The following is a 27,706-nucleotide window of genomic DNA, read 5'->3' on the forward strand; positions in this document are numbered from 1 at the left end:
GGGGGATATATAACGTCCCTCGTATACGATCCCAGTCACTGCCTCACATTAGATACTTGGATAAAAGGCACTTATAAAGTGCTCTTATACATAGAGTGGCACTCTGTTGTCATCATCCTGCTTGTTTGTTCTCATTCTCTGTAAACTCTTGCTATCATTCATCAAGCACAGTCTGTGCAGTCACTTACAAGTGAGTATCACATTCTACATACTCCAAAAACTGTTTTTACGTGGCAAAATGTGGCTGAAAACAGTCGTGATTGCCACGGTATATGCACATAAAGTAGCAAATTGCTTAAAATCCAGCATTATATTTTATTAGTACCCCTGTCTCTCCCCACCTACCCACCAAGGACAACATCTTCAAGGAGTTTGTATGTTCTCCCTGTGTTTGCGTGGGTTTCCTCCGGTTTCCTCCCACACTCCAAAGACATAATGCAGATAGTGAGCTCCTATGGGGACAGTGATGATGTCTGTAAAGCGCTGTGGAATTAATGGCACTATAGAAGTAAGAATAATAAATAAATAATCTCTAGGCCGGACCCCTGAGAAGTATCAGGCAGTGGAAACACAGGGCTTATTTCACGGTTTGCTGAAGCTAGGGGGGGTGTTGAGTCCAGCAGAGATAGTGAGGCAGAAACAGCCTGTGTCAACAGTCTGATGGGATAGCTAATGTGTGAGCCAGACAAGTCTCTATGGGAGACAGGTGCTCAGTGAGAAAACCATCCCCTTTCTAACACCTTCCTATGGGAACCTACAATCAGAGGGATGGTTGTAGCCTGCACAGAATAAGCGTCTAAACAGCTGTGCATGTCAATGTCTGAATGTGGTGTCACAGTTTCTGCCAGGAAACCCAAATGTAGCAGGTCATACACATTGGAGTTCCATTTTTGACCCAGTGCAGTGACATATTGGAGCCTCGTTACAGTTTTATAAACTCTATACTTTTTATTGGCTGAACCTGTCGATCACGTAATAGTCTGTCTCCGCGGGCCCACAGTCCACACCATACATTTGTTTTTGCCATTTTTTCCTTTGAGATAAGCAGCAATTACACTGACACCTATATCCTCTCCTTATACAAAATGATTGTGGGTATAGTAACTACTAACCAACATGAAACTGTAATTCTGTTATGGTGGCTCAGTGGTTAGCACTGCAGCTTTGCAGCGTTGGGGTCCTGATTTCAAATCCCACCAAGGACAACATCTGCAAGGAGTTTGTATGTTCTCCCCGTGTTTGTGTTGTGGCGCCCCTGAGGGTTTGGTCGCCATAGAGATACTGCACCTCACCCAGAGGTGTGGTGCCTCCTTCTCTCAGATAAGGAGGGAGTGCTGCCCGGAACCCCAACACCCACATTCAACAATACACTACTCCAGGCCGGCTGGAAGGGCAAGATGCACTGTGTTCCTGCTGAGTCCTGTCCCTAGATGGAGTGGGGGGGGACCAAAGAGAGGGGGAACCAGTAGTGGGTGTGGGTGGAGGATGTAGAGTAGGGGAGCACCATTGTAGGAGGTATATAAAGGGAAGCCATCTTAGGGTGGAAGTTAGTACGTCAGTGAGGACAGTCAGTCAGTGAGTAGTAAGGGGAGCAGAGTCTCTTCAGGAGCTCTGCTCCACAAATGGGGCCTAGTAATAGAGGCCCAGGAGGGGAGCAGAGGAGAAAGGCTCCGTTTTATAGAAGGGATCCCAGGGGGTACGGTGAGTGCAGGACGGCACCCGTACGCCCCGAATCTGCCAGGTGTCAGAGGGATCAGGCCGCAAGAAGGGACCGGTCCCTGGCCCAGCCGTGTTACTCCAAGTCGCGGCTGGAAAAACCGGAGGCTTCTGCACTTCCATGGTGCAGTCGCCGCAGTCTCACCCTAGTCACTGTGAAGGGCATCAAGCAGGTCCGGGAACTCCAGGTTGCCCAGAAGGGACTTCAGAGCACCCGAGCGAGACTGAGTGTGGGAAGCGCAGGGCAGGAGGGAAAAGACCCAGCGCGAGAAGTTGGTCTAGTAAGGAACATAAAGAAAGCGGGGTTCCGTCAAGTGCTCCCGATATATTTGAGAAAGCGCTGAACCCCTGGTTTGGTGGACGCAGTGCGACCCGGAGGCTGACACCCGTACAGTGTACCTGAGAACCTTGAACAAGAACTGTGAGTAAAACTCGGATGACTGCACTGCAATGCCTCTGTCAGTTATTTCCGCTGCGCCATCTCTCCTGCACCACAAGTCCCAGCATCACCACCATCTGCACCTACACTGCCCCGGGGGCCCACTCTGCTTGTGGGGAGCAGAAACATCTCAGCTGCCATCCCATCACCCCCTGGAGGTCTGCAGCAGCGCCGGTAACCATTACCGGAAACCACAGGTGGCGTCACGAGACAAACTGTACACTAAAACCCCTTTTTCAAGAGAGACCCCAGAGTACGGGCCCGGGAGCCGACTGCTGTGACCTCCTAAACAAGGTAAAAGGCCCGGGTACCGAGTCCTCTATATTCCCCCTGGGTGACACAGTGTGGGTTTCCTCCGGGTTCTCTGGTTTCTTCCCACACTCCAAAGACATACTGATAGGGAATGTAGATTGTGAGCCCCAATGGGGACCGAGATGATAATGTTTGTAAAGCTCTGTTGTAGATTATGACCCCAATAAGATTATCATCATTGGGAATGTCTGTAAAGCGCTACTGAAGATGATCGTGCTATATAAGCAATAAGAATTATTTAAGGACTTGCTCACATGCAGCATTTTTTATACATTTTTTTTCCCGCAGAAAAAAACTGTGTTTTACAGAACCAGCAAAGTCAATGAGATTTCTGAATTCTCATACACATGCTGCTTATTTTTCTCCTTGAATATTTGAACTAACTGCATTTTGTTTGTTTTTTTGTTTCAAATCAGCACGTCAATTCTTCCAGCGTTTTTCACCCATTCAAATGAATGGGAAAAACACGCATTAGAGAAAGCACGTATTTTACACAGCGTTTTTCCTACAAACGCAATGTTTTTTTCTGCTGCAAATTCTCAAAGTGTGCACATAGTTTAACATTTTACTTAACAAAAGCTTTACAGCCTTTTAACCATCGGTGTACTGTAAACTACTTGGTACTCACAGTAGCTCAAGTTTCAGTACCCTGCTGTCTGTAATCACCATATATGCAAGTCCTTAGAATGATCACTCTGAATACTTATCTGTAATTAAATTTGGTGATTGTCTGTTGGTATGCATGATACAAAAACGTCACTGGAAATGGAAACAGACAAATCTGCATTATGCTACGTTGCACCCTATATAAGAAGTTGATTTAACATTGCAGAACGTGTGGACACAGAATGCAACGCTCAAGAAAATTATTGATCATGCAGCAATTAGCAATATTTTACGTGGCATTTAGTCTAACCTTTTGTAAAATATGAAGTCCGTGGTGTTTCTACTAAAATGCAGCCTCCTCTAGGTGTTTCTATTTTTAATATTTATTAGAATTTCTTAGCACATTGGCATGTTTCTATATTTTTTTTTAGATATGCCTTGTTCCTACATTAACAAACCGGATAGTTTTTGCTACATATGCGGAGAAGTCACTTTTGCGTCACCAAGGTTGAAACTTGACTACCATGATAAAGAAAGCCTACAACCTGTATTTTGGCTGCAGAATAGGAGATCAGGACAAGAGTTGGGATCAACACATATTCTGCAATAGATGTGCATCACATCTTACCAAGTGGTTGCATGGGAAGATGCAATCTATGCCTTTTGCAGTCCCAATGATCTGGAGAGAGCCAACCGATCACATTACCAATTGCTATCGATTCATCTAAAACAAGCCTAAAAGCCGTCTTGCTGCACAATGGCAATGTGCTACCTTCAATTCCAGTTCATTATGCAGTCCACATGAAAGAAACCTATGACAATATGAAACAGCTGTTTAGGTGCCTGAACTATGATCAACATTTGTGGTGACTTAAAGGTGGTTTCCCTCTTGGTTTCCAAGGTGGATACACAAAGTACTGCTGCTTTCTGTGTGAGTGGGATAGTCATGCAAGAAAATATCACTCCAATAAAAGAGACTGGCCTCTCCGACATTCACTTCAGCCAGGTACTAAAAATGCTCTGCATCCAGCACTTGTTGACCCACATAAGAATTTGTTACCAGCATTGCATATCAAGTTGGGCCTAATGAAGAGCTTTGTAAAGTCAATGGATAAAAATGCAAAAGCATTCAAGTATCTCATTGATAAATTTCCAAAGTTGAGTGAAGCAAAGATAAAGGATGGAGTCTTTATTGGACCTCAGATTCGTAAGCTTCTGCAAGATGAGGCGTTTCTCCATTTGCTGCCGGCAACATGAGTTGAATTCACATTAAGAGTAACTCAAGAGCATATAACTGTGAAGAGTTGGTGGAAAATCTCCACAAAACATAAGGATCTTGGCTGTAAAATGTCCTTAAAGATTCATTTCTTACATTCTCATCTAGTCTTTTTTCCACCAAGCTGCAGAGCAGTGAGCGACAAGCACAGTGAGAGATTTCACCAAGATATTGAGACAATGGAGAAAAGATATCAAGGAAAATGGAATTCATCAATGCTTGCAGATTACTATTGGACAATTGTAAGAGCTGATCCAATGCAGGAGTACAAGAGACAAGCAAAAAAGAGTCGTCACTGAACGAGGACCAAATATTATAGGGCAATTTCTGTAACTACTTATAATTCGCAATAGTGTTTAGTAAAGTTTTAGTTCTTTGAATTGTTGCTAAGTTTCCTCTAAATAAATATGAAAAAATTGGCATAACAAAATATTCTTCATCTTTATACTTGCAAAAATAATACTGTTTCAAAGCACTGAAACTTTTATGTATTAATTATATGTAGCAGTAAAAGGAAAATTCTTTGATATCATAGAAACAAGAGTCAACTAAAAATTTTCATTGTCAGATTTGAATTCAGGAGGTCAAAATCATTAGTTTAGTATGGCTTTTACAAATGGATAATGATCCTAAACACACATCAAAATTTACAATGGACTACCTCAAAAGGCGCAAGCTGAAGGTTCTACAATGGCCCTTACAGTTACCTGATCTGAACATCATTGAAAATCTGTGGCTAGACCTCAAAATAGCAGTGCATGCAAGACGACCCAGGAATCTCACAGAATTGGAAGAATTTTCCAAGGGAAAATGCATGAAAAATCCCTCAAACAAGAACTGAAAGAGTATTGTCTGACTATAAAAAGCGTTTACAAGCTGTGATACTTTCAAAATGGGGTGCTACTAGGTACAAACCATGCAGGGTGCCCAAACATTTGCATCGGCCCATTTTCCTTTTTGTAATTTTTAAAATGTAAAAGATAAAACATATATTTTTTGCCGAAAATACAAAGGAAATGTGTCTTTAACTTTTGGCCTTTTAGAGATCATTTCATCTTCATCTTGCTTAAAGGGGTTGTCCAGTACTTTTAACTGTAGATGTATACTAATATATGATTATTTAGATGTCATATTTTAAACTTTATATGACTGAAACATGTATTATTCTGCTGGGACAAAGGCCATAGTGGCCGGTACCCAATCTGCTGCCAGTTGTAAACTGTGAGGCTGGATCCATAATGAAGTACAAACAATTTTGCGGAGATAAGTGTGTCATCTCCTAGCTTGTTAAATCTCCTCTTCTAGAAAACGTGATGAATCAGAAACCAAATTAGTTAATAGCCCAAACGTGTTCCTGGAATATTGACAACAATTATATTGTCATCTCTCACCTTTACAGGAACTCAGAAGGGAAACTCTCATATGAGATGTTTTCCAACCACTTTTAATTTCCATCCTTGTGAAAGTCCCAAATGCCCAGAATGTTGCACACACCTTACGGAAGCAAAGATCAAGGACACCGAGCCAAGTTATGCAGCAAAGCTGTGACTGTTTACATGAAATAAAGCGCTGGCCTGAAGTCAGGAGGAATTTATGCTTTTCCACTACTGTCTTGAGTGCATATTTAGCCCTGCACATACCTGTGTGTGTATATACAGTACTTCTGTGTCTATATATAGATGTAATGGAACTGAGTTTGTCATTTAACACAACATGAGATATTTTAGTGTCTCATCTGTTCTTAACATGATTGTAGATAACCTTACTGAACCTTTAACCCTTTGCTGATCAAAAGCTCCATGTCTGGATAATACCTAAGAATAATATTTTCTTGTGCAGCAAGCAGCTGCTGTGTGGATTCTAATAACCAGAGTATGCCCTGATTTTTGCACTAATTTTTTTCTGCTGTGTGATGATTTACGTATTTATTTTAATTTTACATGCTTATATAGCGGTATATATACCACAGTGCTTTAGACCTCAGTATGTCTTTGGAGTGTGGAAAGAAACCCGTGGGAAGAAACCCATAGGAAGAACATGAAAACATCTTAGGCTATGTTCACACCAGGTGTTTTTTCAGCATTTTTTAATGCATTTTTTATGCAAATTTTCAGCTGCATTTTACAGTACCAGCAAAGTCTATGAGATTTCAGAAATCCCATGCACACACATTGGTTTTTGTGTCATCAGTATTTTTTGCTTTGAACGTTTTTTTGCACAATAGAGCATGTCACTTCTTTCAACATTTTTTCTGGGGGGGTTTCCATTGAAAGTAATGGGTGGTGAAAAAATGCCTAGTGTGAACATAGCTATCAGGTTTTGCTGCATTTTTAGTGGAAAAAAGCAAGTAAAGCAGTATGTGAAACTAATTTATTTTTGTGATTTTACCATCTTGTCTTGGCCACCTGAGATGGCAGTTTGGATTAGGACAGTTTAATTAAATTAGTGATGTGTGCAAAGTAAACATTGGCTGAGCTAGGTGTGAGATTGAACAATACCCGTGGCCCACAGATGTATGAAATTAAACAATCTCTGAGCAACTCAATGGCAGACCATAGTGTGAAAATAAAGTGTCTTACAACTCAATGTACTGCCAGTGTCTTAGAAAAACTATTCCTGAACAATTCACCTCCCCCCACTGTTACATTTGTAATTCTGGTTAATATGGTTTCACATATGTCTTGCATTGGTGACCTGTGTTCCAGCTTCTGTGGTTTAAGCAAAGCTGAACTTTGGGATCCTGAAAAACACACCAAAAACTCAGCAAAAACGCACCAAAACTTGCGTTTTTGACGCAGCTTCTTTGCTGCCAAAAGATCAGGATTTGCTGCAGAATAAAAACGCTGAAAAAGCACCTAGTGTGAACATAGCCTTACAATTGTTGCCCTTGGTGGGATTTGAACCTAAGGCTGAAAAACAGCAGTGCCAATCACTGAGGCCATGGGGATAGGGTTTTCATAGTCTCCTGCACATATATTGTATTGTGCATATAAATGACACAACAAACCAGTGACAGCTGAACATACCCTGGGAATTCTGTTAGGGAATACCCACACACACACATATTGGATACGTATATATACTTCCTGGCCCCATGCCCTAAATTAACAGTAGGCTGGAAATTGTGGTGGTAATTCACAAAATATGGCCTCAGTATGGTAGTGAGTATCTTCCTTAGTGGTGACCACTCTGGTCTAAACAAAAGTGTGAGGTCACTTCAATAAGTGCCAGTGAAAATACTGATGGGGTCTATATGACATAGATTTAAAGGGAACCCGTCACAGTGAAAAAGCAGGCATCATGTTATAGAGCCAGAAGAGCTGAGCAGATTGATATATAGGTTTGTTGGAAACCTATTCAGTATAACCTGTGTTTTATTCCTTTAAACTTCTGCTCTTTTAGGACTTTTCAGTCAAGTAGGTGGTCCTATTAGCGACTGACAGCCTTCCCTGTATAAGAGTGCACACACAGATAGTTGTCAATCACTGGGCAGGAAGTTTTTACTAAGAATTGTGATTTTATGAATCCATGTAGGTATTTTTTATTGCACAATGCTGTTTCCAGGGGAAATAATAATAATAATAGTTTATAATAGTTTATTTTTTATAGCGCCAACATATTCCGCAGCACTTTACAAATTTTAGGGGGGACTTATACAGACAATACAGAATAAGCATATCTCATATCGAAAGGAGTGAGGGCCCTGCTCGTGAGCTTACAGTCTATGAGGAAGTGGGGGAGACACAAAAGGTAAAAAGTACATATATTGTATAATGCAGCCTTGATATACTGAATAGGATAAATAATAATACATGGACTGGTCGCCAGCCAGTATGTGTGCAGTCCTGACAGAGGCTTTTATGTGCATGGTTGGTTTGAACCCGAAGTTGAAGAAGATTTTAATATGGGGGAAAGCTGGGATGGACAGAGTGTGTTTAGGTGATACGCCAGTCTAAAGAAATGTGTTTTTAGGGTTCGCTTGAAACTGTGGGTATTGGGAATTAATCGAACTGTCCTGGGTAGTGCATTCCAGAGAATTGGCGCAGCACGCGAGAAATCTTGGAGACGGGAGTGGGAAGTTCGGATTATGGAGGATTTTAGTTTCAAGTCATTTGCAGAACGGAGGGCACGTGTAGGGTGGTAGACTGAGAAATAAGAGGTTAATTGGTTAAGAATGCATTATATGGAGTTTTTCAATGAAAGGGTTAATTGATTACAACACGTGGTCTAAATTATGTAAACTACCACCCCTTTATAAAGCTGTCATTGTAACATTCTCCTTTACCCCACCTGATGAAGACGGCTTAGACCGTTGAAACGCGTTGTGGCAGTGGTATTGGAGGAAGAATAAAAGTCGGTTGCCATCTATTAAATTGTCCAGTATTCCTTTGGCGCTCCCTGAGACCGCTGCACCATTGTTTACTTGTGAAATATCTCCATACGGAGCCAAAGCGGCAGGAGCAGCCTGGTCTATTTGGATATGTGAGGACCTGCGGTTATCCAGCCTCCGGGTTAAACTACTGAGGACCTGCGGTGACGTGGTATCTGGTCCGGCAGGATCGTGTGACCACTTGAGGAGCACGGAGTTGCGAGGCAAACACCGACAGGACGGTACTACAAATAGAGGTGACCCGGAGCCTCATTAATCACACGCTTAATCTTGGTTGTGTAGACGTACACAACCATCACAGGTGAGTGTACTGGCACTTTTTAAATTATTTAACTAGCCCTGTGAGTCTACACATGCGCCCTTTCTTTTCTTTTCGCATGTTTACACAGTAAGATAGTGAAATGACCACGGTCACAATTATCTTGTAATTATAGGGGTTTTCCCATGAACAAAAGTTCATTTTAAAAATTGTCTGTGTCTGACCATGTACGGAACATACCGAGGAGCTGTGGTATGTTCCATACACGGTCAGACTCAGACAATTTTTAAAATGAACTTTTGTTCGTGGGAAAACCCCTTTAAGTCGCTACCAACCACCACAACAGTGGTAATCTCTCATGGGAACAAAGGGTTGGATATGTGGAATTCCATCTAGGGAGACATGGGATACCCCTAGACCCAATTGATTGTTGTAAACTGGATCATTATTGCATTCAGTTTCTAATATATTTACATTTTTCACTGTTTGCAGCCACAGTCCTGTACTGGATCATGTCTTGTTATTTCATACACTGGTGCCATCGTTCTTTCGTTATTCAGACTGCATTGTTCCAATGAATACTCTGACCAGGCCATAGAGAGACATTGTTTGCAGAAGGCTGCTATATGGTAATTACACCATTGTCTTTCTACATAAAACCTCAACATGCCGGACTACCCAAAATGTTAGCGTCTCTCCTGGTGATATAGTGTAATCTAGGTTTCAGTATTATAATCAGGCAACACTAAACTAATAACAAAATAAACACAACTGATTAATTGTAATGTAGAGATGTAATTGTATGGAAAAACTGGTTTACAGGCCTTAGGGCTCATTGACACAAAGTAGAAAAGAAGAGACATCTGTTACTGATCTGTTTACAGTCTCTGTACAATGCCATCATCATAAAGTCGCTGATCAATGTAAACTTGTCCTTAAGTCACACAATTTATGGAGGACACTTTTACATCTCAGATTAATGATCTAAAACTCTAAAGGGCTCACGCACAATGGCGTCAAGATCGGTCACCGATGTCCAATTAAAAGCAACAAGGTCAACGGAATAGGGAAAGCAAACAACCACTCATATGTTATCGCAATCATGTTGTAAATCCGCAGCGTGGAAATATCTTTAATGTGATAGAGAGGAAATCTCTGTTTATACAAGACTGATCAGGCTAAGCATGTCAAAGGGGTTGTCCAGGACTTAGGTCATAGGTAGCTTGTTGAAAACGCCTAATAGAAATTAAGAAATGACTTTCGCCCTTTCTCCTGGTGTCCAATAGCCCTGAGTTATCTGCTAACTAAAGTGGGGTTTTGTCTTTAGTTATGTGATCATAGTATTTAAGCTTCCATAAACGGCTGTTGCCCGACCGATAGTTCTGCTGATCATTCAGCCTACTAACTATCAGATTTGACACCTCCATACACAGGCGCGCGCTCCTGGAGCTAGTCCTCCTGTGTTCTTTATGAGGGAGTCACTGCCAGACTCGTCTGGCACCGGTTTATCTCAATGTTAACAAAAAGATGAGCAGTCTGAAATCGGATATGCCAAATCCTTATCTCTCTCCTCCTCATGTGTTGGGGAGAGTCAGGAGGCCCCCAAACACATTAGACTGTCGGCCAAACCCACCGATATTGGCGGTTTCGGCTGACTTTAGTGTAATATGTGGGAGGGCCATTAGTTTTGTGATCTGTGCATGTATACAAAGCCTTAGATAACAACACAGGGATGTCATACTTGAAATGAACAGATCAAGAAGTTCAACAGTAAATTTAAAAAGTTTTAAGGGGGACCTGTCAGGACGATTTTAGTACTGTATGGCTCCGTAGGTCCACAGTTCTGGGATGTATTAAGAGAAGCATAGAGTCTAGATCACGTGAAGTAATTATCCCCCTCTACTCCTCCTTAGTCCGAGATTATCTGGAATACTGTGTCCAGTTTTGGGCACCACATTAAAAAAAAAGACATTGAAAAACTGGAGCAAGTTCAGAGAAGAGCTACCAGGATGGTGAGCGGACTGCAAACTATGTCCTACGAGTGTAGTAGAAGGCAATGAACCATCAGGAGTACTCTTGCAGGATGTGCCAGTGATGAGAAGTGATTGCCCTCTGCTGGCCAGGCGAAATCAAGCGGAACCAAGTTGTGCTAGAAGAGTTGAAGGGAGAGCAAATTCAGATGCCGGACCTGATTATGTGACCTTCAGGAAGGATTTCCTGGATATAAAAGTCCAGCACGCCAAGCCACAAGGAGAGTTGGCGCCAGGCTGCAGAGTGGAGCAGACGTGCTCCAGACGTACTGCAGAGCCCAGCAGGACAGGACTCAGCCAGGGGCCTGCGTTGCACAAGAGCTGGACACCTCCTGATAAGCTCCGGACTCCTCACAGAAGTGTCCCGAGTTCTGCGCATGTTGATCAGAGTCTGGACCTGCGCTCTGCGCTGAGTAAGTTCCCGGAACCCGACGTCGCCAGGCAAGAGCCGAGGTCTGAATCCCCTTACCCCATGTGTGAGAGACTACCGTTGACGGTCAAACTGAGAAGATCTGAGAGAAGACTGCGACAGGAGAGACACGCCAGCAGTAGCGGAGGAACCACGCAAGTGAACAGGGCTGTCACTTCCAACTTTCGTCTACGGTACAGTTGGGATTAGGATCTCAGGTTGGGTGGGGGCCGGTTGGTGCGTGGGAGGCTAAACAAGATCTGATAGACTTTATTCGGAAGAGACTTGCGGCCTAGCGGGAAGAACCGGTGACCCCTGCTAGGGCCATACAAAGAGAACTTATGTGGTGACTCCCACGACTGGGTGCATCACACTTTTGCAAAGAACTTTACTGTTATTCACTGAAAATACTTCTTATTGTTATTTCAAATTATTGTTTATTACCCTTGTTACTAACCCACCTTCAGAATAATTGTTATACATATAAAGTGGTTATATCAAACCCTGACTGTTCCCACCTTGTGTCTCTGTGCATTACATTCTGGCACCTGTGTTACACGAGGAACGATTATAGGATCTGGGAATGTTTAGCTGGCAAAAGAGAAGACTGAGAGGAGACTTAATAGCTATCTATAAATATTTGAAGGGCTGTCACACTGTAGAGGGATCAGCTTTATTCTCATTTGCACATGGAAATATGAGAAGCAATGGGATGAAACTGAAAGGGAGAAGATACAGATTAGATATTAGAAAAAACTTTTTGACAGTTAGGGTGATGGATGAGTAGAACAAGCTGCCACGAGAGGTGGTGAGTTCTCCTTCAATGGAGGTCTTCAAACAAAGGATGGACAGACATCTGTCAGAGATGGTTTAGTGAATCCAGCATTGAGCAGGGGGTTGGACTCGATGACCCTGCAGGTCCCCTCCAACTCTAACAATCTATGTTTCTATGACACAAGTGGAGGAACGACCAGGAGAAAGGAGTGAAGGAGAAATTTTCATTGTTTTTTTATTTTCCCCTCCAACTCTAACATTCTATGATTCCTGATACAATAAAAATGACACTTGTTTTGTAATAATCCAACAGACATCAGAAAGAAATCAAGCTTTAAAGAGGACCAGTCACTTGCCATAAGGTCATGGCACCACTATCACTATTTGGTCAGTATTCGGTCAGTATTTTTTCTCAGGAATGGGAGACAAAACCACGTGAGGAACAATCAGAGAAAAGGTATAATAGAAACAAGTCACAAATTCTGCATTTATCACCCACTCCTGGTTTTGCCTCCCACTACTGAGAAAAAATACTGACCAAATACTGATAGTGGGGCCGTGGCCTTAATGTCATTCTCTTACCTGGTGTAAATGCCGCTGTTGTCCTGAATCTGGTGTTGTTTTTCTTTTCTTCCTACATCTCTCCGATCCTGAGATATGAGCACCTCTTCCTTGTACAGTTATATGAAAAAGTTTGGGCACCCCTATTAATCTTAAGCTTAATGTTTTATAAAAATTGGTGTTTTTGCAACAGCTATTTCAGTTTGATATATGTAATAACTGTTGGACACAGTAATGTTTCTGCCTTGAAATGTGGTTTATTGTACTAACAGAAAATGTGCAATCTGCATTCAAACAAAATTTGACAGGTGCATAAGTATGGGCACCTCACCAGAAAAGTGACATTAATATTTAGTAGATCCTCCTTTTGCAAAAATAACAGCCTCTAGTCGCTTCCTGTAGCTTATAATGAGTTCCTGGATCCTGGATGAAGGTATTTTTGACCATTCCTCTTTACAAAACAATTCCAGTTCAGTTAAGTTTGATGGTCGCTGAGCATGGACTGCTCCCTTCAAATGATCCACAGATGTTCAATGATATTCAGGTCTGGGGACTGGGATGGCCATTCCAGAACATTGTAATTGTTTCTCTGCATGAATGCCTGAGTAGATTTGGAGCGGTGTTTTGGATCATTGTCTTGCTGAAAGATCCATCCCCTGTGTAACTTCAACTTTGTCACTGATTCTTGGACATTATTGTCAAGAATCTGCTGATACTGAGTGTAATCCATGCGTCCCTCAACTTTAACAAGATTCCCGTGCCGGCATTGGCCACACAGCCCCAAAGCATGATGGAACCTCCACCAAATTTTACTGTGGGTAGCAACTGTTTTTCTTGGAATGCTGTGTTTTTTTGCCGCCATGCATAACGCCTTTTTGTATGACCAAACAACTCAATCTTGGTTTCATCAGTCCACAGGACCTTCTTCCAAAAAGAAATTGGCTTCTCCTAATGTGGTTTTGCATACCTCAGCCGACTCTGTTTGTGGCGTGCTTGCAGAAAAGGCTTCTTTCGCATCACTCTCCCATACAGCTTCTCCTTGTGCAAAGTGCGTTGTATGGTTGACCGATGCACAGTGACACCATCTGCAGCAAGTTGATGCTGCAGCTCTCTGGAGGTGGTCTGAGGATTGTCCTTGACTGATCTCACCATTCTTCTTCTCTGCCTTTCTGATGTTTTTCTTGGCCTGCCACTTCTGGCCTTAACAAGAACTGTCCCTGTGTTCTTCCATTTCCTTACTATGTTCCTCACAGTGGAAACTGACAGGTTAAATCTCTGAGACAGCTTTTTGCATCCTTCCCCTGAACAACTATGTTGAATAATCTTTGTTTTCAGATCATTTGACAGTTGTTTTGAGGAGCCCATGATGCCACTCTTCAGAGGAGATTCAAACAGGAGAACAACTTGCAAGTGGCCACTTTAAGTAGCTTTTCTCATGATTGCATACACCTGGCTATGAAGTTCAAAGCTCAATGAGGTTACAAAACCAAAAAAAGGGCTTTAGTAACTCAGTAAAAAGTAGGTAGGAGTATTTAAAACAAGAAAATGATAAGGGTGCCCATACTTATGCACCTGTCAAATTTTGTTTGAATGCAGATTGCACATTTTCTGTTAGTACAATAAACCTCATTTCAAGGCAGAAACATTACTGTGTCCAACAGTTATTACATATATCAAACTGAAATAGCTGTTGCAAAAACACCAATTTTTATAAAACATTAAGCTTAAGATTAATAGGGGTGCCCAAACTTTTTCATATAACTGTATGTAAATCTAGTCTTGTTAGCCAAGTAGTCGTGGTCACCAAATCTTCTTTTCTTGAAAATCATGCCCAGTTGTTTTACAACCAAAGATTTATATACAGGGAAGAGGGGCACAAAAACATAACATAAACCATGCCATTCAGGAGAACAGCAGTATTTACACCAGGCAAAAAAATTACACCCAATCTCCAAAAACAGAAGAATAAAGTCAGCGTTAACTCTGAAGCTTCAGGGTGAAGCAAAGCAGCCGTCACCTTAGACGTGTCCTGCTGCTCTCCACTGTTAATGAATTGGCGGTACTAAAGAAGAAAACCCCATTGGTCGGTGGTCAGTGCCGTCTTTATCCTTTTATGTTTGTAAATTGTAAACGTTTGCCATTGCCTGGCCGCTCACCACCATTATTGGCCCTATAAGTCTGTGTGTCACGGTTACACCACATAACAAGGGACTCTGCTGATAATTGTACATATTTATGGCAAGGGCCAGGTCTTCTGCAGATTGGCCTGAGAGCGCATTGGGGCATGGTGCACGAGTACATGACCCACCTTCAGTGCACATCCAGGCTGATTTGCATATGGCTTCAGATGCCCCACACTGGCACGGCGCAGTACCCCACAGCGGGATTATTAGCAGTTCTGTATCCTATGCGGCCACACCTCTGGTCTCAGTAGTTGGGGCTCTTGACGTGGCTCAGGCTGACCATGTGGCCATCTGCCCTACACTTCTCTATGGGACCACAGTGGGAACATTTTTGTTATTTCCATAGGGTTCCATTAGTACTGAGGCCGCTTCCATCCAGCACAGTTTTAATAGTGCCATCATTGTGCCAGGTCCGACCCCAGGGAGCCCTGGTGCTATTATACAGGGATGTGGAGGGCTCACCCCTATGTTAGCACAGTAGACATGCAGGTGTATAGAAAAGCTGAATGTCGGCCATCACTTCTCTCCATAGTGAAGCACCACCCTGTCTGTCACACTGATGTCAGCGTCCAATACTGCACCACCAATGCCCGGTCCGTGCACCCTGCCATCACACATTACACCCTGCCACCCGGGCACACACTGTATGCCATCGTACACTACATCCCGCCAGCCGGGCACACACTGTATGCCATCACACATTACACCCCGCCAGCTAGGCACACACTGTATGCCATCACACATTACACCCCGCCAGCCAGGCACAAACTGTATGCCATCACACATCACACCCCGCCAGCCGGGCACACACTGTATGCCATCACACATCGCCAGCCGGGCACACACTGTATGCCATCACTCATTACACCCCGCCAGCCGAGCACACACTGTATGCCATCGTATACTACATCCCGCCAGCCGAGCACACACTGTATGCCATCACACATTACACCCCGCCAGCCGGACACACACTGTATGCCATCACACATTACACCCCGCCAGCCGGACACACACTGTATGCCATCACTCATTACACCCCGCCAGCCGAGCACACACTGTATGCCATCGTATACTACATCCCGCCGGCCGAGCACACACTGTATGCCATCGTACGCTACATCCCACCAGCCGGGCACACACTGTATGCCACCACACATTACACCCCGCCAGCCGAGCACACACTGTATGCCACCACACATCACACCCCACCAGCCGGGCACACACTGTATGCCACCACACATCACACCCCGCCAGCAGGGCACACACTGTATGCCACCACACATCACACCCCGCCAGCCGGGCACACACTGTATGCCACCACACATTACACCCCGCCAGCCGGACACACACTGTATGCCACCACACATTACACCCTGCCAGCTGGACACACTCTGTATGCCACCACACATTACACCCCGCCAGCCGGACACACACTGTATGCCACTACACATTACACCCCGCCAACCGGACACACACTGTATGCCACCACACATCACACCCCGCCAGCCGGACACACTGTATGCCACCACACATCACACCCCGCCAGCCGGACACACTGTATGCCACCACACATCACACCCCGCCAGCCGGACACACACTGTATGCCACCACACATCACACCCCGCCAGCCGGGCACACACTGTATGCCACCACACATTACACCCCGCCAGCCGGACACACACTGTATGCCACCACACATCACACCCCGCCAGCCGGGCACACACTGTATGCCATCACACATCACACCCCGCCAGCCGGACACACTGTATGCCACCACACATCACACCCCGCCAGCCGGACACACACTGTATGCCACCACACATCACACCCCGCCAGCCGGGCACACACTGTATGCCACCACACATCACACCCCGCCAGCCGGACACACACTGTATGCCACCACACATTACACCCTGCCAGTCGGACACACACTGTATGCCACCACACATTACACCCCGCCAGCCGGACACACACTGTATGCCACTACACATTACACCCAACCAGCCGGGCACACACTGTATGCCACCACACATTACACCCCGCCAGCCGGGCACACACGGTATGCCACCACACATTACACTCCGCCAGCCGGACACACACTGTATGCCACTACACATTACACCCAACCAGCCGGGCACACACTGTATGCCACCACACATTACACCCCGCCAGCCGGACACACTGTATGCCACCACACATTACACCCCGCCAGCCGGGCACACACGGTATGCCACCACACATCACACCCCGCCAGCCGGACACACACTGTATGCCACCACACATTACACCCAACCAGCCGGGCACACACTGTATGCCACCACACATTACACCCCGCCAGCCGGACACACTGTATGCCACCACACATTACACCCCGCCAGCCGGGCACACACGGTATGCCACCACACATTACACCCTGCCAGCCGGGCACACACGGTATGCCACCACACATTACACCCTGCCAGCCGGGCACACACTGTATGCCACCACACATTACACCCTGCCAGCCGGGCACACACTGTATGCCACCACACATTACACCCCGCCAGCCGGGCACACACGGTATGCCACCACACATTACACCCTGCCAGCCGGGCACACACTGTATGCCACCACACATTACACCCTGCCAGCCGGGCACACACTGTATGCCACCACACATTACACCCCGCCAGCCGGGCACACACGGTATGCCACCACACATTACACCCTGCCAGCCGGGCACACACGATATGCCACCACACATTACACCCCGCCAGCCGGGCACACACGGTATGCCACCACACATTACACCCTGCCAGCCGGGCACACACTGTATGCCACCACACATTACACCCCGCCAGCCGGGCACACACGGTATGCCACCACACATTACACCCTGCCAGCCGGGCACACACGGTATGCCACCACACATTACACCCTGCCAGCCGGGCACACACGGTATGCCACCACACATTACACCCTGCCAGCCGGGCACACACGATATGCCACCACACATTACACCCCGCCAGCCGGGCACACACGGTATGCCACCACACATTACACCCTGCCAGCCGGGCACACACGATATGCCACCACACATTACACCCCGCCAGCCGGGCACACACGGTATGCCACCACACATTACACCCCGCCAGCCGGGCACACACGGTATGCCACCACACATTACACCCCGCCAGCCGGGCACACACGGTATGCCACCACACATTACACCCCGCCAGCCGGGCACACACGGTATGCCACCACACATTACACCCCGCCAGCCGGGCACACACGGTATGCCACCACACATTACACCCTGCCAGCCGGGCACACACTGTATGCCACCACACTTTACACTACATACCTTTCATTACGAAGCTGGACTGCGGGTTATCACACTAAGGGGGTGGGGCGTGCCACAGAGCCGGCCGCGGATTGGTCCGCGGACTCTGAGTCCTCACCTTGTGATTGGCGGGGAGCTGCCTATATATACGGCGGAATGTGGCTAGAAGGCTTAGTAGCGCCGCTGGATTCTCGTGCGTTGTCTTTGTGTCGTTATTTGGAAGCCAAGCCACTTTGTATCCTCCGCGTCCTGAGCTGTTACCGCAGTACAATGAAGGAGAGAAGGAATCCTCAGCCCGCCGTGGTCCGGTGCAAGCTGGTGCTGGTCGGAGAAGTGCACTGTGGGAAGACAGCAATGCTACAAGTGCTGGCGAAGGACTGTTACCCTGAGGTGCGTGTCATTCTGGGGGCACTGCGTAGTGGGGGTACAGCTCGGTGTCCTCTCCGGGGCTTTGTACTGGTGCCCTTTAACCCCGGTGCCCAGTTTCCCATGTAGCCTGTGACATTGCTGAGATGCCAGTGCACTGGGCTGTGACTGCATTAATCCCAGGCTCCAGCCCTCCGCTCCCCGGCATTGGTGCCAGCATCTCCGGCTGCATACTCCGATGCTCTGTCCTGGCACTTGCCATTCTGCTGGGTGCTATTAGTGTATGTGGTGGCACCAAGATGCCCATGTGTGATGCCTGTATACCACTTTATTATCGAATTGTCATTTCAGACCATTATATTCTGCAAATGTTCATTTCTGGCCTGGTTGTCTGATGGGTCACTAACCATAATTAGTAAATTCTAATTGGTGGTGTTTATGGGACCCTTGGTTAATGTGAGAATGATGCCGTCTGTGGGCAGCTGTTGGGTCACACATGATGGGCACTGGTGTGAAGTTCTGCTCCTTGTAACAAAGGCTTTGTGGCGGATTATTAGGGTGCAATCCTTTGTGCTGTTTCATATTGAGATGAAGGGACGTGTGTGTGTGTGTGTGTGTGTGTGTGTGTGTGTGTGTGTGTGTTGCAGACCACAAAGCCTAAAAATGGGGGGGGGGGGGGAGAGAGATAAAGGTCAATTTGTCACCTTGAGAATCCAGAGTCACCCCAGGGTTACATGTTGCGTTGGTGTGAATGCTGATTGTGTGTGCACTATTCTTCTATCCCCCAGTTTATGGCTATTGTGCATGGTGTCATTACCTGTGACATTGTAACAATGCATTGTTTGCCCGTCCTTCATCTCACAATGGTCACAATATTCTTATCTGAATTAGGTAAAACAATTGAGCAGATAAGTGTTTCAGTTGTCAGGAATTTGCAGAAATGTCAATATTTGCTGAGATCTTCTGTTCTGAAGTCTGACTCTGGTTTTTCTCCTTTGTCTTGCTTGTCTGGATTGTCTTATTGTGTGGTGCACTTGCCTTGCGTATCAATATCTGTATGTTGCAGTGGTGCCATCGAGACACGTGTGCTTGCGTTGGCTGCAGTGGTGTCAGCGAGCTCTATTGCCCGCAGTTCCATTGTGTTGCGTAGGTGTCAACTCCCTGTGCTTGTGTTGGCTGCAATGATGTCCTATCACTGCTCTGTTGCACTGAAGTATCTCTGTTGGCTGCGGTGTTGTCAGTAAGCTATATATGTGTGTCTCTTGTTTCTAGACATATGTACCCACAGTGTTTGAAAACTACACTGCTAGCTTGGAGACGGAGGAGAATCGAGTGGAGCTCAGCTTATGGGACACATCAGGTATGTATGCTGCAAGGAGCAACATCATTCTGTCTTTAAGATCTCATAATTAAAGGGGGTTCATATAAAGCTTCATTCTGCCTAAGCTCTTCCATGCTACAGGCAGCCAACATAGATGGTATTGCATGGCTGTGTTTTTTTTTCTAAATGTATAAACCGTTAAGCTAGCGTTTATAACTATCTCTTATTTAATTAAAAAAATGACTTCCTTTAGTCCAAGGGCTACAGAGTGACTTGTGGGCATGTCGTGTGACATGAGATCACTTTATCCCAGGACTATAATTGGGAATGTTGTACGACTACAATTTTCAATGAGGCGTAACTCGTTAGTCGCAGAAAACAAAATGACAAATTGACCCTTGACCTATCCTCCAATGTCATGTGCAGGATGAGTTATGTATTCTGGTGTAGGGCGAAGTCTTGGAGGTTTGTGTAAGTGTTGGGGAAGAAAATTATTAATTTTAGATATTTCATAGCTAATGATTCTTGCTCAGGAGAATCTCTTCCCAGAATATTTTTGTTTTGACCAATCTTATTGCAGCAACAGCAAATGTTTGCTTGCTCAGATACAGGAAGGAAGTGCTGAACTGCCATCTTTATTTAGACTGACACCCTTGCCTTTACCCTGCTGTTGGCTTTAGGACATTGGTGATTGGTGGACAAATGGCTACAAAGACAAGTGCTGCTAATGTCTGCTGTCCGTCTTTATCCTGGGTTGTGCTTACAATTAGGATTATGACTGCCCATGTTGCCTGCATTATTGGACCTTACCCTAAGGTATTAATACAAGGCTAAAATCCCCTCTTCAGAAATGTTACTCGAGATTCCTCGAAGCACATTTCAAAGCTTTTTACGAAAGCGGCAATGTGTTCTATAATAGTTGTGCTCCTTCTTGGTGTTGGGCCCAGACATGCCCTATGATATGTCCTAGCCATGTGCTAACCTTGCAGTATTGGAGGGAGTGGACAATTGTAGGTGGGAATGAAGTGTAGGGCTTTTTACATTCCTTTTCAGTTGTGCTAACAGGGCCATAATGAAAGGTTTATGGTGCTGCCTGCTGGGTGCTGTTCAGTTGGTCTTTCAAGCCTGAAACTGCCCTCAGGGAAATGTGAATGGGAGCCACTGGTGGCCAACACCTATTGGTCATTTCCATGCTTAAGATCCACATTGTAACTGCTAATTAGATGGCATAGTTCTTTCTCATAAATGTTGCTCCAAAAAACTCCAATCTCCTTATGTCCTTTCCCTCACTTCTTGTTTTATGGCTTCATTCACTGGGATGTTTTTGTTTATTAGTTTTACAATAAACCTTGCAACAAAAATATTTTATTACACATTCCAAAGTTTGTGTAAACAGTGTTCCTTTTCTTCTGAATCTAAAAGGTTTGTCCATCCATTGGTTGTAGGACCCTCGCACAACGTGGCTGCTTATTTCCTGTAGAAAATAGATTGCTTATGCACATCCTTGACTATATTGGCTATTTAGGCACACCATGTTGCTGCTCTTCTACCCTTTAGTGCCACCAGTTTGTACTAGAACAGTAAAATGTTCCTGGACAATTTTTTTTTCTTTCATCCTATTAATATGACCCTAAGATATTTGTAATATGCATGCCATGACATGGGTCTCCTGTAGAAAATTTGTCCCATTACACTTTGCTTTGTTCCAGTTGACAAGCACTCTGATTTGCCTACACTATACTGGAAAAATTAACCAGACTGGTTGAAACATGACTTTTCTGGAGACCAATGTGAGACCTAAAGTAGATGGCTTGGTATATAATCATACACTACACCCTCCTGTTCAGACAGATTTCAGTTTCATCTTGTGTATTTACTGGAAACGTCTCCTTAGCCTGTGCATCTTTAATCTTGTCATCTTCTAAGCAGTTTAATACAGGCCCTTGTGCCATTGATTTTGGATTACCTTTCCAGAGGTGCAGTGCTGGCTATTTGCTATGCACAGCCAGTCTAGTCAATGCTGCAGATCAGTGGCAGGAATCTTCTCGCCAGTGTGTGGCTCAGAATTGTACATTCAGCTACGCAGTTTCCGAAGAGCCCCAGGGGAAGGGATGCAGCAGGCACCAGCCAGTCCTTGAACAGTACACTGGCTATGCCAGGTCGACGGCCAGGACTTGGGATGAAATTATTTGCTGTAACTAATTACGAAGTTAAAATTTTCACCATCCTTTTGTATGTTTGGTATATAGCTGATATTTGGAACTTTGCTCCTAATGTATATTTAACCATGACCTATATGTTGTGATGTTTCATCCTGTGCATTTGGGATGTTTGCCAGGTGCAGCTGGGATTTTCAGAAATGTTTGACACTAATGCTACTATTGAACCCTGGCGCAGAATAGGAGCACCTATAATGGTGACGTCCTTATCGTACATATTTCTATATTGAATGTCTTGATAGTCTGCAGCCTCCTGTCCCCTAACAGGATTGGTCTGGGCTTGTTGCTATGGAAACTGTTCTCCTAGTCAGGGAGGGGGTATTTGCTATTCTAAGCACGAAGCTGCCGAGCTGAAACCTGCATGGGAGGGTGAAGTGGGGAAAGCTTACGACTTGCAGCTCTGGTGCCCTGTGTGTGCCTAAGGGGTGCTGTCCAGGCGTCATACCCACAAACTCCCATACTTAATTTCTTTTTGCTCTAAGAGCTACTCGTTGTCTCTGGCCTCTTAAGTAATTGAGAAGGCTCTTGTACATGGTGGCTCACTTGGCATGCTCTGCTGGAAAAGTCATGATTGCCCCTTCTTTCAGGAGGTCATTAAACTGATGTGGTTTCCCAAACCTCTTCTATACAAAGGTTGTTGTCTCTTATATTGGCCTCCTCTGGGAAGGATTGCTCCAGTCCTACTTACCCATGTTCACAGCCTAAGTAGCCAACTTGTCCTTGAAGTTCTCAAGCTCAGTCTAGATCAAAAAGCTTTCAGAAAACGCAATAATGGTAGAATGAAAGGCAAATCTTTCCCATTGTTCCCATCATGTGGCTCTTTGGAAGTAATAGATGAATAATAGGCTATTTGCTAAAACTAGATTCCAAGGTAACACCTATATGATGGTGAGCAGAATTTAGAGACCATATCTCCAGAGCTTGGTTCCATGGACCATGGTGTAATCTATTGGTGTTTCATCACTGCCAAACCAGTTCCATTTGTTCTTGCACTAAGATTTCCATTTTTATTTTTTTTGCATTTTTTTTTCTCTTACTAGTTAATAATTTGCCATAAATGATTGCATAAAATGGATTTTACATGACATTGATACATGTATTGTGGCTCAACACCACTTGTAATGTTTGGCTATACAACATTGGTCACCTCTGCTGGTGGATCAACTTTTGCTTAATAACTATGAGTCTGTTTCCTGGAGCTAGAAAGTGACAAAACCATGAATGGCAATGACAGAAAAAGCTTTTATGTAATCTGTTAAACAAAAATGTCTTTTGTAGTATAGTAGTCTGTGCATAACTTGCATAGCTTTCCAGTATACAGTGGAGCCACTTGTGTATTTTACAAGTGTTGCTGTAACCAAATAACCCAAATTCCTCTATGGCATGTGTAGTAGGGGCTGTTCGTTATATAATAGTTTTTTCCAATAAAGATTGAATTAACTGAGGTACATATGGGTGAATAATTGTGAATTTAAAAAAATGCAAAGAAGAAAGCAAATGGAACTTAATTACAATTAAATGTATTTCTGCATTCAGTGTGAATTGTAGCAAGCATGTCTCTGATCTTCACACATGACGACCATTTATCTCTTCTCTCGACAGGTTCTCCTTATTACGACAATGTCCGTCCCCTCTGCTACAGTGACTCTGATGCTGTACTGCTCTGCTTTGATGTAAGCCGACCAGAAAGCCTTGATAGTGCATTAAAGAAGGTGGGTATTTTCAGTTTTCTGCTGAATGAAGTCCGTAGAGGCAGATGTATGTATACTGGTAAAATCCATGCTAAAGATCATTACATTTATATTGACTTTATGTATCCTTTTAGTGGAAGACAGAAATTGTGGACTACTGCCCCAACACAAGAATACTTCTGATAGGCTGCAAAACAGACTTACGAACTGACCTCAGCACAATTATGGAGTTGTCCAACCAGAAACAGACTCCGGTGTCATATGAACAGGTTTGTGCACAATTCAATGTGAAATACATGACTTTTATCAAATCTGCCATGAATTGTTGATCTGTTGGTTATGACCTTTATTGCAGTTTATTTTGTAGTAATTCATCATGAAGACTGTACTTGGTCTGCTAACAACTGGTATTTGTGCCAGATTTGCAATGCTTTGTTAGAAGTCGAAATTATGCATTTAGTGTTGGATTCCCTTGTGTTTCATTGTTCGTGGTAGCATGAAGCTTTGTGGGCACATGAACTGAATTTGTAAAGTTGGCGTTAAGTACCATAATGCAAAGGTACAAGGCTAATGGATAAATGTAGACGGTTCACCATTTTTTAATATCTTCTCTTTATTTCCAGGGATGTGCTGCTGCCAAGCAACTAGGAGCTGAGAGCTATCTAGAGTGTTCAGCCTTCACGTCAGAAAAAAGTGTGCACAGCATATTCCGCTCTGCATCCTCACTGTGTCTGTCTAAACCTACACCCCCCAACCGTAGAAGCCCTGTCCGGAGTTTATCCAAGAGACTCTTAAATTTGCCTAGTCGCTCTGAATTAATTTCTTCCACCTTCAAGAAAGAGAAGGCCAAGAGCTGTTGCCTGATGTAGGGCTGCATGACTGGCATGAAACATGGACTCTTGTATTAGATTTTGGACATTCCCCAGCGTTCTTTATCATTACTGGCAGAGAACGCCGGGCCCGGGGGTGAAGATCCTGAGCGCAGTAGCCTCACCCCCAGGGATTGAGCTGGCACAGAGGCTTGGGAGAAGGGCTGAAAAAATTTGCACAAAGACTTGATTGCACATGAAAGGTGGAGTTGAAATCCAAATGTTGGAGGATGTCCGGAGACCACTAACATAATAGGCTGCTTTCAGTAGAATTATCCCTTCCCATACCTTGGCCAACTCCCTGGACTTGCCAGAAAATTATCATTACAGTGTTAACCCTGTGGTACTCATGCCTGTACATTATTGTATAGGTAGCAGCTGTTGGTGAAACTGCTGATTAAAGTGGTTTTCTTCCCTGCGCTGTGAAGACTGTATAAATATTTTTTTTATTTTAATCAACTGTAAATCTGTGTGCTTGATCTGTGACACTACATTTATTTATTGAAAATATATAGGCGAAACAAATCTGGACTTGTTAATTTCAGAACATCTTGGCGTGGCATAAATAAACTTTTTTTTTTTTTTTTAAGGAAACCTTGCAGCAATCTCGTGTTGGATTTGCAAGATTACCTCACTACCACATAATTAAAGACACATGCATACAGTTCAGCTATACATGTGATGTTTTCTTTATTAGTTAAAGATATTCATTGCAACTTTAGAGGTGACGGATTACATATTGAGCTAAAGGCTTGACAGGGGGAGTTCCACATTTTGCTGTTCATGTGCATTTCAATGAACAAGGAAGCACTGCCACCACACCCAGTCTGAGAGTATATTGCCATGAGTCTTGTGGAAAAGTGTCCTAAAAAAATCAATGTCTCCAAAACTATTCCTCAGTCTACAGCCCATGGAGATTTTTTTTCTTTCTTAATTACATGGAGCTGATCCCTGTTTCAGTAGAGCACATGGATGTCCTAGCTAACTACATGCCTGTTCTACCTGACACTGACTCTGAGCAGACACCAGCTCCTTCCAGGGATTCAATGGCTCCATGTCAACAGAACAGTTCTTCCTCTTCCAGTCTTTTCTGCTGAGTAGGCTTGACAGGCTGCTCCCCACATTTGGGCAGCAGGGAGCCAGCTGTCAATCAGCATGACATCGGTAGTTACACCCATTAGTAGAGCAGAAGAGAAGCCACTGCTCTGTCAACATGACATCAGTGGAGGCTGCTGAATCACTGGCAGGAGCGGTCTGTGACCACTCTGTGCTGGCAGAGATCTGTACTGGGCAGAACAGGCAGGGAGTTGTCAACTTCCTGCTTGTTAGTTCTTAGTCCCAGGAAATATGGCATTAATACATAATGTTCATGCTAAAAGTGCTGTGGCCAGACTGCAGATGAAAATTGTGATAGTGCATGTGTGAATAAATGGCCCTACAGTGGTGGCCAAAAGTATTTGCACCCCTGCAATTCTGTCAGATAATACTCCGTTTCTTCCTGAACATGATTACAATCACAAATTCTTTGGTATTATTATCTTCATTTAATTTGCTTGCAAAGAAAAAACACACGAGAATGAAGCAAAAATCAAATCATTGATCATTTCACACAAAACTCCAAAAATGGGCCAGACAAAAGTATTGGCACCCTCAGCCTAATACTTGGTTGCACAACCTTTAGCCAAAATAACTGCGAACAACCGCTTCTGGTAACCATCAATGAGTTTCTTACAATGCTCTGCTGGAATTGTAGACCATTTTTCTTTGGCAACTGCTCCAGGTCCCTGATATTTGAAGGGTGCCTTCTCCAAACTGCCATTTTGAGATCTCTCCACAGGTGTTCTATGGGATTCAGGTCTGGACTCATTGCTGGCCACCTTAGAAGTCTCCAGTGCTTTCTCTCAAACCATTTTATAGTGCTTTTGGAAGTGTGTTTTGGGTCATTGTCCTGCTGGAAGACCCATGACCTCTGAAGGAGACCCAGCTTTCTCACACTGGGCCCTACATTATGCTGCAAAATTTGTTGGTAGTCTTCAGACTTCATAATGCCATGCACACGGTCAAGCAGTCCAGTGCCAGAGGCCGCAAAGCAACCCCAAAACATCAGGGAACCTCCGCCATGTTTGACTGTAGGGACCGTGTTCTTTTCTTTGAATGCCTCTTTTTTTTTTCCTGTACACTCTATGTTGATGATTTCTCCCAAAAAGCTCTACTTTTGTCTCATCTGACCAGAGAACATTCTTCCAAAACGTTTTAGGCTTTCTCAGGTAAGTTTTGGCAAACTCCAACCTGGCTTTTTTATGTCTCTGGGTAAGAAGTGGGGTCTTCCTGGGTATCCTACCATACAGTCCCTTTTCATTCAGACGCCGACTGATAGTACGGGTTGACACTGTTGTACCCTCGGACTGCAGGGCAGCTTGAACTTGTTTGGATGTTGGTCGAGGTTCTTTATCCACCATCCGCACAATCTTGCGTTGCAATCTCTCGTCAATTTTTCTTTTCCGTCCACATCTAGGGAGGTTAGCCACAGTGCCATGGGCTTTAAACTTCTTGACACTGCACACGGAAGATACAGGAACATTCAGGTCTTTGGAGATGGACTTGTAGCCTTGAGATTGCTCATGCTTCCTCACAATTTGGTTTCTCAAGTCCTCAGACAGTTCTTTGGTCTTCTTTCTTTTCTCCATGCTCAATGTGGTACACACAAGGACACAGGACAGAGGTTGAGTCAACTTTAATCCATGTTAACTGGCTGCAAGTGTGATTTAGTTAGATGCCACAGGTAAGTTACAGGTGCTGTTAATTACACGAATTAGAGAAGCATCACATGATTTTTCAAACAGTGCCAATACTTTTGTCCACCCCCTTTTTTAGGTTTGGTGTGGAATTATATCCAATTTGGCTTTAGGACAATTATTTTTGTGTTTTTTCATTGAAGACAAATTAAATGAAGATAATAATAC

The 27,706-nt window shown here is 44.4% G+C and overlaps 1 protein-coding gene and 1 long non-coding RNA gene across 2 annotated transcripts in view; one reads left to right on the forward strand and one right to left on the reverse strand.

Annotated features, from left to right (window-relative positions):
* The window catches only part of LOC141251152 (uncharacterized), a 35,308-nt gene extending 16,964 nt beyond the window's left edge, over positions 1–18,344 (reverse strand). Inside the window, exon 1 of the long non-coding RNA XR_012313061.1 lies at positions 18,299–18,344. This is a non-coding gene — a long non-coding RNA (uncharacterized lncRNA). The remainder of the gene's footprint in view (positions 1–18,298) is intronic.
* Positions 18,345–18,447: 103 nt separating this feature from the next.
* On the forward strand, positions 18,448–25,268 carry RND1 (Rho family GTPase 1). The gene is made up of 5 exons (XM_073663790.1): positions 18,448–18,667; positions 19,916–20,003; positions 23,786–23,895; positions 24,009–24,143; positions 24,498–25,268. Exons 1-5 carry the CDS (start codon positions 18,548–18,550, stop codon positions 24,741–24,743), a joined length of 699 nt encoding a protein of 232 aa, XP_073519891.1. The 5' UTR covers positions 18,448–18,547; the 3' UTR covers positions 24,744–25,268.
* The last annotated feature ends 2,438 nt before the right edge of the window (positions 25,269–27,706 follow it).

This window comes from Phyllobates terribilis, unplaced genomic scaffold (assembly GCF_046119375.1).
Source record: "Phyllobates terribilis strain yellow unplaced genomic scaffold, ASM4611937v1 Scaffold_2__4_contigs__length_985480577, whole genome shotgun sequence".
In the NCBI taxonomy this organism is placed as follows: Eukaryota; Metazoa; Chordata; class Amphibia; order Anura; family Dendrobatidae; genus Phyllobates; species Phyllobates terribilis.